General features: G+C 43.3%; 1 protein-coding gene across 3 annotated transcripts in view; it reads right to left on the bottom strand.

The window, feature by feature from the left end:
- Positions 1-1,513: 1,513 nt before the first annotated feature.
- LOC137268685 (feeding circuit activating peptides-like) overlaps positions 1,514-11,210 on the bottom strand; it is a 31,412-nt gene continuing 21,715 nt past the window's right edge. Inside the window, exons 2-3 of one of the 3 annotated variants that reach the window (XM_067803288.1) lie at positions 2,355-3,615; positions 1,514-2,306 (exon numbers count right to left, since the gene is read on the bottom strand). In XM_067803288.1, the coding sequence (XP_067659389.1) occupies positions 2,005-2,306; positions 2,355-3,615 (1,563 nt within the window). In that variant the 3' untranslated portion in view covers positions 1,514-2,004. Of the gene's footprint in view, positions 3,616-11,210 lie in introns of all 3 variants that reach the window. The other 2 variants (XM_067803287.1, XM_067803286.1) reach the window with 2 other exon arrangements.

Below are 11,210 nucleotides of genomic sequence, written 5' to 3'. Positions count from 1 at the left end.
GCTCCGCAGCCCGCCTCACCCAACTACATCGTCTCACCAATCGCCACACGTTCCAAGACCGCTCATATTTTTCTCGCTAAATCGTGTTGCTGGTTAGAAATGATACTCAGTAACCTAATGCTTTTCACAAGAGGTGACTAACGGGATCGGTTGATCGGACTCGCTGACTTGGTTGACACGCGTCATAGGTTCCCAGTTGCGCAGATCGATGCTCATGCTTTTGATCGCTGCATGATTTGTCTGGACTAGAATATTTACGGACCGTTACCATTTAGCTGGGACTATTGCTGAGTGCAGCGTATAACAACAGCTAGTGGAATTCAGTCCTAGTTTCAATGCACTTCGAAATCCACCAGATCTAATTTCAGTTTTGGTCGGGGCGGTAGGGGTAGCCAAGTGGTTAAAGTGTTCACTTGTCAGGCCGAAAGCCCGGGGTCGATTCCCCATATGGGTACAACGTATAAAGCTCATTTCCGGTCTTCCCGTGATCTTGCTGGAATATGGCTACAAGCGATATATAGCCATGCTCACTTTCTCACTATCCCATCATCCATCACGCCTGTATCTAATCCCCTTATCAACACTCTACACGTTTCCACTCCCTTGATCACCCACAACACCCACATCCATATCGGATACCTTCATTAACTCACCATTAAAATTAGTCACCTCGGTCTTTTAACTCATTTTTTATCAAACCTAAGATAATATCAAATTTTAAAGGCACACATGGTTTAACTAATGCCAGTAAATGTTTCCTTTTCTGTTTAACGCTTCAGTCAGTTACATTATAACAAGTTATACAACGGTGATTTGTAAATAATTGAGTCTTCTTCAGACAAACCGGTCACTGATCATCGATTTACTTACGATCGGGATGACATCATTTGCCAGTCATGTCAGCGAGCCAGACCACCAGATCCCCTTAGTTGTTCTAGCAGAACGACGGCATTATTTGCCAGTCATGTCAGCGAGCCAGACCACCAGATCCCCTTAGTTGTTCTAGCAGAACGACGGCATTATTTGCCAGTCATGTCAGCGAGCCAGACCACCAGATCCCCTTAGTTGTTCTAGCAGATCGACGGCATTATTTGCCAGTCATGTCAGCGAGCCAGACCACCAGATCCCTTTAGTTGTTCTAGCAGAACGACGGCATTATTTGCCAGTCATGTCAGCGAGCCAGACCACCAGATCCCCTTAGTTGTTCTAGCAGAACGACGGCATTATTTGCCAGTCATGTCAGCGAGCCAGACCACCAGATCCCCTTAGTTGTTCTAGCAGAACGACGGCATTATTTGCCAGTCATGTCAGCGAGCCAGACCACCAGATCCCCTTAGTTGCTCTATCAGGGCCCCGTTCCTCAAAACGATCGTAGCGCTACGACATTCGTAACTCCCATACTTTAACATTGACTTACGACTATCGTAATACTAGAATCGCCTTGAGGAACGGGGCCCAGTACGACGTGTCAGTGAAGCAGAGAAAGAACACGCGTATAATTGAAAATAAAATATTCAAGAAAATCGCATTTTATTCTGCTGTCACGCATAAGAAGTAACAAAACACCAACATACTGTATTTTCGCATTAGTAGAAGGTCTCACTTAAGTTTCGTGGTTTGTATGAAGCTCGTATAGGTAATGATGGCTGCACTCAATAAATGGGTACATCGGTTCCTAGTCCCATATGTTTGTCGTCAGGACTATTTTATGAATATTACAAATACATCCCAAGTAAAATATATAGTATATTATTTCAAAACAAAAACAAGTATCACAGTCACTGTACAATGTATTGCAGAAAACACTCCTGTGATAACCTCACTGCCACGTGGCCAGAAGGAGCCTCTCTCATAGACGTCCTTGTTCTATGAGGCAAAGAGACCGAACTTCATATTGCATGCTATTATGTGATGATAGGCTTTTTGCATGTGTTTGATTTGGCTTTTCATCGTCACAGTTATTTTCAATATAGGGCATCAAGTAATGTATTGCATTAGTGTTATTCATTCCTCGTGTTCGTCTTTCTCTTTCTTGTCTGCGCTCCTCTTGAATCCATGTACATTGAAGCCTCCCAGTGTGTCCAGTCCTCTTTTAAAACTGTGCACATTGAAGCCACCAAGAGTATCAAAGCCTCTCTTGAACCCATCGTGGATTTGGGCACCTCCAAGTGTGTCGAAGCCTCTTTTGAATCCGTCGTGGATTTGGGCACCTCCAAGTGTGTCAAATCCACGCTTGAATCCGTCGTGGATTTGGGCACCTCCAAGTGTGTCAAAGCCTCGTTTGAATCCATCATGGATTTGGGCACCTCCAAGTGTGTCAAAGCCTCTTTTGAATCCATCGTGGATTTGGGCACCTCCAAGTGTGTCGAAGCCTCTTTTGAATCCGTCGTGGATTTGGGCACCTCCTAGTGTGTCAAATCCACGCTTGAATCCGTCGTGGATTTGGGCACCTCCAAGTGTGTCAAAACCTCTTTTGAATCCATCGTGGATTTGGGCACCTCCAAGTGTGTCGAATCCTCTTTTGAATCCGTCATGGATTTGGGCTCCTCCTAGTGTGTCAAAGCCTCTTTTGAATCCATCGTGGATTTGGGCACCTCCAAGTGTGTCAAAGCCTCGTTTGAATCCGTCATGGATTTGGGCACCTCCAAGTGTGTCGAAGCCTCTTTTGAATCCGTCGTGGATTTGGGCACCTCCAAGTGTGTCAAAACCTCGTTTGAATCCATCGTGGATTTGGGCACCTCCTAGTGTGTCAAAGCCTCTTTTGAATCCGTCGTGGATTTGGGCACCTCCAAGTGTGTCGAAGCCTCTTTTGAATCCATCGTGGATTTGGGCACCTCCTAGTGTGTCAAAGCCTCTTTTAAATCCATCATGGATTTGGGCACCTCCTAGGGTGTCGAAGCCTCTTTTGAATCCGTCGTGGATTTGGGCACCTCCAAGTGTGTCAAAGCCTCTTTTGAATCCATCGTGGATTTGGGCACCTCCTAGTGTGTCGAAGCCTCTTTTAAATCCATCATGGATTTGGGCACCTCCAAGTGTGTCAAAGCCTCGTTTGAATCCGTCGTGGATTTGGGCACCTCCTAGTGTGTCGAAGCCTCTTTTAAATCCATCATGTATTTGGGCACCTCCTAGTGTATCAAAGCCCCTCTTGAACCCGTCATGAATTTGGGCACCTCCAAGAGTATCAAAGCCTCTTTTAAATCCATCATGAATTTGTGCACCTCCAAGTGTGTCGAAACCTCTTTTTAATTCCCCATGCGTTTTACCGGCATTAACTTTGTTGAGGAGTCTCTTTAATCCGTCGTGGGTTTTGGAGTCATCGTGGGCATCCAAGTCTCTTTTTGTGCGGCTATGGGTTGTCCTCCCAGCAGCCCTCAAGGATCGCTTCTTATATCCATGCACCTCAAATCCACCAATGGGGTCCAGATACCGTTTTGTTTGCACATCTACGTCAGCAAGTGGGTCAAAAAAGCGCTTGTAGCCATGGATCTGAGCTCCACCAAGAGAGTCAAGGTATCGCTTTCCCATTTCCGTCAAGTCATCGACAAGTTCAATCTCATGTCCCCCGCTACTCCGTTTGGCCATAGCGTGTCCATTTTCTTCGTGTTTCGTCAAATCCTGAAAAAGATACAATGGTACACATTAGACGACATGTGTAACAACAAATTACTTTGTTCGATTTAAGTCGGGGGCAGTCTTCTCTCTAGCGCTAAATTCAAGTCTTCTTGGTATTGAAAAACACACCCGCAAAGAACATCAGAGAGGAAACAAAAATCCATTGATGAACAAAATACTTGAATTCTTTAACAGTCAGTACGGTTCTGATATCCATTTAAGGTATTTACAGGTCACGGGCTGAACCAGGATTTTTGAGAATGGATGGGTGGGTAAGGGATGCTGGATATAATGGTTAGGGGGAAATGATGGTCTGGGAATCAGCACCCCACCACCCGCCACACACACACACACACACACACACACACACACACACACACACACACACACACACACACACACACACACACACACACACACACACACACACACACACACACACACACACACACATACACACACACACACACACACTTGCCACCACCCTCTGGGTCCGTCCCTGGAGGTGTTACGATCTCTTTTCTGTACAAGTTGAGCCAATAGTAATTGTGTAACTGTATGCTTATTGTTCTGACTGTCTCACTAACCTCCATGCTCAAAAAGTGTTCAACACATGCAAAACCCTGTGCTATATGCGAGGAGGACGCAGCCACATTGTCAAGCGGATGACGTCAAAATCTCCACGCCTTTAAGTATGACACACACATGCATGTCCCCCCAGTAATACTAATACCCAGTTTTAGGCCCAGTAGAACCAAGTTTGAGACAGGACTGCTAATTCAATCAATAGCGTCTGAGGCCAGGGCATTATGTCTAAATTAATGCTCAAGCGGGAATTGAAATATACCTCATAGACGCATTCTGAGAAGGCATGGAAGTGTTCCAGCTGCAGCGTGCCATCGTATAAATGCTAACGACGTTAGAGTCATTAAATAGTCGTTACTACACTACACAGTCTCCATGGATGCATTGGATGAATCGGTGGATGTTTGGTGAAGTTAGCCTTTGCCACAATCCCAGAAACGTGTTGATGGTTGATGAGCATATAGATGAATACAGTGTTTGAACAGCTTTCACTCCAAATCAATGAACAAATCATTGTAATACTATATGATATTGTGCGTGGATGACCTTTCCACGAATGGTTCGTGACTGAAAGAGTGGGTGAATGAGCTGAGTTTAAGCCGCTTTTAGCAATATTCCAGCAATACCACGGCGGGGACCACATATTAATGGACTTCACGCATCGTACCCCAGTAAGGAATCGAACCCGGACCTTCATCTGACGAACAAACGCTTTAACCAGTAGGCCCCAGTGATTGAAAGATACATAGAACACACATTGATCAGAATTCTTTCAGATATGATTCTCGAGCTCATCAAAGATAATGCATCCCGCAAGCATATTCTGATGACAATTCATTTCTCCATTCACAAGACATATTTCTATTAAAGACATATTAATTTGAGTCGGGGGACAGTCTTTTGCTAGCGCTAAATCTAAGCCCTTTTGGTGCAGAAAAAAATCACCCGCAAAGAACATCAGACAGGAAACAAAAGTCCATTGATGAACAAAAAACTTCTTTGATTTTAACATTTGTCCTGAAGGGCATAAACTTCAATCTTCTGGTTGGTCCATATGTTCTCTGGGTGTACTAACTCGACGGGAAATTTCAGTGCATGTTTAACAGAATGTACAAATCCCCACTTGCTACTACAGACAACGTTAAGTGCGGCACCGTGTTCGCGGACCACCCGCGCGTCAGAACAGACACTACCAGAGACAAATCGACTTCTCACGGCAAACCATTCCCACAATATATTCATTTGATTTATCGGGTAAACCAGAGATAACTATAAAAGCAGCACCCAATAATCCAGAAAATGGACCTTTATTGACACACTCGCGACAATGATGTATGTACTTATTATTTATGTCTGCAGAGCGGCTGTGACGAGAACTGGGGCTTAGAAACGGCTCTCTTTGTTTGAATGAAATTGCAGAAAACTTCTTCATTCCTCTCAGCTTGGGGATGGGCAGGTGGAATTACTAAATAAAAGAATCCCATCGGAAAAGGCCTATTTTAACTATTAGCTTTAGTGAAGGTCTGCCAGTAGCGACGCGGGCTAATGAGTGGGCCGCAATCTATCACGCGGTTGTATGGCTATATGTGCTAAATTTGATTGCGCCCTTTTGGAAATACGGCCATGGAGCGCAATATCAGCTGTGGAAAACCACTAATAGTCAAGACATTCAGGAGAGCCATTAAAGCAAACATAAACTCTGGTGTTGCCATCAAATAACGTTTTTATCTCATACGTTTTGTCATGATCCTTTGCTAACGCGACCCAGTGCCAGTGAAAGCAATAAGATGGTGTCGTGGACATTCGGTTTACGTAACCTGGGTTTCGTTTTACCATGTTTGAATAGGCGTTACACAGGACGTGTCAAGTGATATAATTTAGAAAGAAGTGATGCCCACTTCCTTTTGTATTGGGGAATTCCTATTAGGAGTGAGTGAGTTTAGGTATAAGCCGCAGTTAGCAATATTCCAGATATATGGTGACGGACTGTGGACCAGACAATCTAGTGATCAACAGCATGAGCATCGATTTGCGCAATTGGGAACCGATGACATGTGTCAACCAAGTCAGCGAGACTGACCACCCGATCCCGTTAGCCGCCTCTTACGACAAGCATAGCCGCCTTTCATGGCAAGCATGGGCTGCTGAAGGCCTATACTAGCCAGGACCTTCACGGATCTCCTGTGGGGGAGACAAAAGTCGAAAGATACAACAAACCGTGGAAGTTAGATTTCTGGGGAATCTCGTATGCAACATAAAACATATTTGGAAACGTTTGCATACAAGAACTGTAGCGTTCTACTTAAACAGACACGTCGCATTTGATGAGGCCTCTCTGTTCATTCCCAATCCGTATGTCTATCCGTGGCGCTTACTCAATGCAAGTCTTTGGAGGTGATGCATCTAGTACAGGCGTGAATGTCCGGCACTGAAGGTATCTGATGCAATGCACATCTTTGTGAGTGAGACTTGGTATCTCTTCGACAAAGCGTGTCGACTTTGACGAATCCCATTAGAGAAGAATGCATGACAATTTTACAGGCGTCACCACGATAAGTGTGCATAGAATCACAAAATTATTGAAACCATGACACAAGTAACTAAAAGAGAGAGAGATGATGTCAACATACACAGCTGAGTTGACGCCAAAGAAATGTTTGCGGTCTTACACCTTGACAGAACATAGCCTGACACTGTGTGGAAAATAAACACGCTGCTCCTGTTGTAAGGCAGGTGAGTTCATGATCATGAACAGAGGTTCAAGTAGAATACCGCAGTAGCCGGCGGGCACACAACACATGCACGTGAATACCAGTTCACCTACAGCTTCTGTTGTGTCATGTGACTCACGGTTGTCTAGTCAAAATCATTGAACTATTTAGTGCAAATAACAAAAATAAACTAATGTATACAAGACTTCAAGACTGCCAACGTTCTTTCGATGCTGTCCTCCGTCCTAGCTCTCAGCGCTTTAGCAGTTGGTCCGCAGACAGGTACATATTTTACGACTCTTCACTCACTATTGTCTCCTACACCGGCGTACTGCAGCAGGAGATGAACGATCACATTGGTTGGTGTTATTCATAAAATCGGGCAAAACGTTGATAAAATATGAATAGCTGCTGAAAACAATTGACCAGACAATAGACGACAGTTAGGAATGACGACGGACCGTCGACTCACCTGGCATGAAATGCATGGGCTTCCCACTGGCACAGGGAGGTCATCTCAAACATATTTTGTGTTTTTTCATGTGTGTTGAACATGTCAATGTTCATTATCTCATCTATTGATTTACATCTTGCGTGTCTTTCTTTCATGAAGTTTATGTTGACATATGTAAAGGAGTATGATACCTGATACCCGACCCCAGCCATCGTCTGCTACACCTGTACTGGCTTAGAGACGTTTATAATGAAGTCAGGTCTAATTTAAAATTGGGCATAAAAAAAGTCTTTTGTAATACAATATCACCGCACACTATCCGAGGTCTGTTCCAAATAAGTCGCCTTGGACATTGAAAAAATCCTCTTATTTCTTCACTGATCTTTCCTGAATAAAGCCTTTTCTCACGTTTCATATCTCCCTACCACTGGAACTGTAGTTAGGCCGAACTTAATTCAAGACATATTTCACACTTTAGCACATACATAAATTGTAAAAATAGATGTGAGAAAAATCCATTTTTTTCTGTTTCCTACAATACTGAACCGACGCTTCACTGAGTATGGACACAGAGAGACCCCACCAGAGAGACCACACCCATCTTGTGTCAAGGGCTAGCTGACATACTACGTCTGATTCACGGAGATTTGAAATGTGTTACACGTACAAACAATGTTGGAATATAGGAGACTGGTAAAATTGCTCTTACAAGTAACCATTAATGGTAACGTTCAGTGGACCATCCTCACCCTGAAGACAGGTGACAACATTGTTTGGAGAAATCAGGGATTTCCAATGATCTGTCGCCATGGTTCATTATACACTTCTTCATTACAACACGGGGTGCTGGGATCCAGGAATAAATTCAACCTACAAACCTAAAACTCGGTATGGATGATGGTATACCAGGATCTCCCTTTCCGAGCTGCGTTTGTATTCACTATGCTCTTCTCGTGAGACATGTCATCAATATCTACAGATATTAAGGTGCAGGATTTGGAGCCACGCAATGACATTAGTTTGATGAAAGTTATGTCGTGATACGAAGAAACATTTTGAAAATATATTTTGCAGGAAACACATTCATTCTGGCTTCTTATAGTTTTTGTCATGCTTTACCTTTAAGCTGGTGACAGTTGCTGATGATTGGTTACAAAAAGTTGAATAAATAATGTTTCTATGTTTAAAATCAGTTAATTCCTTCGTGAATTTGGCACACCTTCACCCACGGATGGTCATGTAAAAGCTAACACAACGAGGACATAACTAGTGATAACTGAGTCCTCGTGTATTCCTAACTGCTCCTTGTATGCAGGCTTAAGTTCAATTACATTAAGTTACTATAAGCATACTATAGGCAGTTGTACATACCACCGGCATCAGTGCTAGGAGAGTATTGATGCAAACTGATAATAATGCTGCTCCTGCTGCTGCTGGTGATGATGATGATGATGATGATGATGATGATGATGATGATGATGATGGTTAGTGGTGGTGGTGGTGATGATGATGATGATGGTTAGTGGTGGTGGTGGTGTTGATGATATGCGATGAAATCGACAAAGAGCAAACAGGCTCTGAAGCGCCGTAAAATTAGTTAAATACTATTCAAGGACGGTAACTCATACTGCCTTATGTCATTTCACCTGCACGTCCTCCTCATCACTCGCCGTGCAGGTCTACAGCGTTACATAATACGTCCCTTTGTCAGCGGCAGAATCTACGCAACCTGCCACGTGCACTACGTCTGTGTAATCGTTGCCTTGTTTCACCACGACCAAATCCCACGTGAAACGTAATTAATCTATTCATGAAAGAACAATGAATTACACAGGATAAGAGCAGCTCAATCCATTATTCGGTCAACTGTACAGACTGGTGGTTCGGTCAGGAAAAAATCCGTTTTGTTTTTTTAATATTTGTCTTAGGACTCCCAAGCCATGCAGACAAAGGGAGTTTGGATAGCTATAATTAAACATCGACATTGGCGATTAGCTCTGGGTTACACCCGGGAGCATGGCACATACATTATGCAAGATCTGTAGCTCAAAACGGCAGTTCGTATCAGAGATTACTTGTTTATTAGGAGTGAGAAATTACAGTTTGCCGATGAAGGCGTGAATGGAGAATTCGAAAATAACGTTGCATAAGTAATGATTGTCAATTTGAGCTAAACTGTAAGAATGTCGGCACCACTTATCACATATTTGTCAAGTCTTTAATGCTACGGCTCCTGATTGAATAGAAATTAGATTATTGTAATAAATGGGGAACCAAATAATGAATACAGAGTACAAGGGTTTCCATAACAAGTTGGGCAGTGACGAAATATCAAATATCTTCTTTTCCCATAGGGTCGTCATAACGAACACCATTTCAGCATTTGATGGCTGACCATCTCTACAATATGCTGGCGTGGGCTCGTTTAAAGTGTGAAGTGGACTTTTGTTTCCATGAAGTTCAAATAGGCTGGGCACGTGCTATGGGATGCTGTAGTAATCTAACACGTTTTGCAAACTCAGTCGGAATAACACAAATAATGACGGGCATTTCCAATAATATTTTCATTCAAGGTGTAAGATTTAAAAGGCAAATGTCGGTGTATGTTGCAAAGTCTGTAAGAAAGTCACAACTAGATCAATGAACAGAAGACCGAAATAAGAACATGTATTTTCAAACAATAATAAACAAGTCTACACAAAGATTACACAGAGGCCTAATTTCGAAAGCCTTGTTCTGCCGGCAGTATGTACCTCCGTGGTTTAGACTAGAGGTGACTAATTTGCACCTCGAATCCCATACATAAACATATTCTCTAAACACTGTCGTTTCCGTCGTCGTTGTTGTGACAGTTGTGTGTAACACGTCGTCCTTCAACAAAGCCATGGCATGTGCGCTGTGGAAATACATAGGATGCACCCCCCATCCCATGAGTTGAGTCTCATCCGGGATTCGAACCTACATCCTAGTTGTGACAAAACCATGAGTATATATTTGTTTCTGTAGAGTCTCTGGGGCGTGGTGGACGAGCAGTCTTATGCGCCAGACGTGATTCAGCGAGCTTAAGGTGCCGGGATCGAGCACACAATGTGACCCGGTTCTATCCGGACTATCCGTGTTGTCACAGCTCCGAGTGGACAGTACACAACCCTCTGCCAGATAGTGGCCTAATAAATGCGTGCGGGTACAGCAACGTGCAGCAAACTTGGACAAAGTACTGCATCTGTGAATCCCCCTTCACCCCTCTGTGAAGGGGTAACCCTTAAGGATGGGAAAGCCATACTGGTGTGCCTAATGGATGCAAGCAGGGTCAGAAATAACAACTTGCCCGACGTCCCTGTGCAGTGTTTTTTTTCTGCCGGACATGCACATTTCTATATCACGCTATACCGGTGTCCAGCTCACTTTCTATTGTTAAGTATTTGCATTGTATTATCACCAAGAAAATATCAAAGTTTTCTTTCGTTTATCTGTCGTTTCGCACTCATTTTGGTAAGAAAATAATTCGGAGTTACCTTTCCTGGTTCCTAGATACTGAATTCAACAAGTAGTGTATTATTGTTCTTTAACCTCATAGACTGTTTATCACACAATGTCAATACAAGTAATGGTTATCACAATGTTTTATCAATATATGTTGCAAGTGAAATGAAAAAAAAAATATCAGAGCAGGCGGCGATTATTACTGTGCCACTGTACCATAGTACAGTAGCAATTTCATACTATTAGTTATTTCACCCCACCCCACTCCCACCCCTGGCAAGAGGTGTATGTATGACAAAGAATGGGGATTGAAAACACGATTCGTCGATGACATTGACATCCAGTGATTGAAGCACAAATAAAGT

Source organism: Haliotis asinina, chromosome 16 (genome assembly GCF_037392515.1).
Source record: "Haliotis asinina isolate JCU_RB_2024 chromosome 16, JCU_Hal_asi_v2, whole genome shotgun sequence".
Lineage (NCBI taxonomy): Eukaryota > Metazoa > Mollusca > Gastropoda > Lepetellida > Haliotidae > Haliotis > Haliotis asinina.
This window is presented reverse-complemented; position numbering and strand designations above follow the sequence as displayed.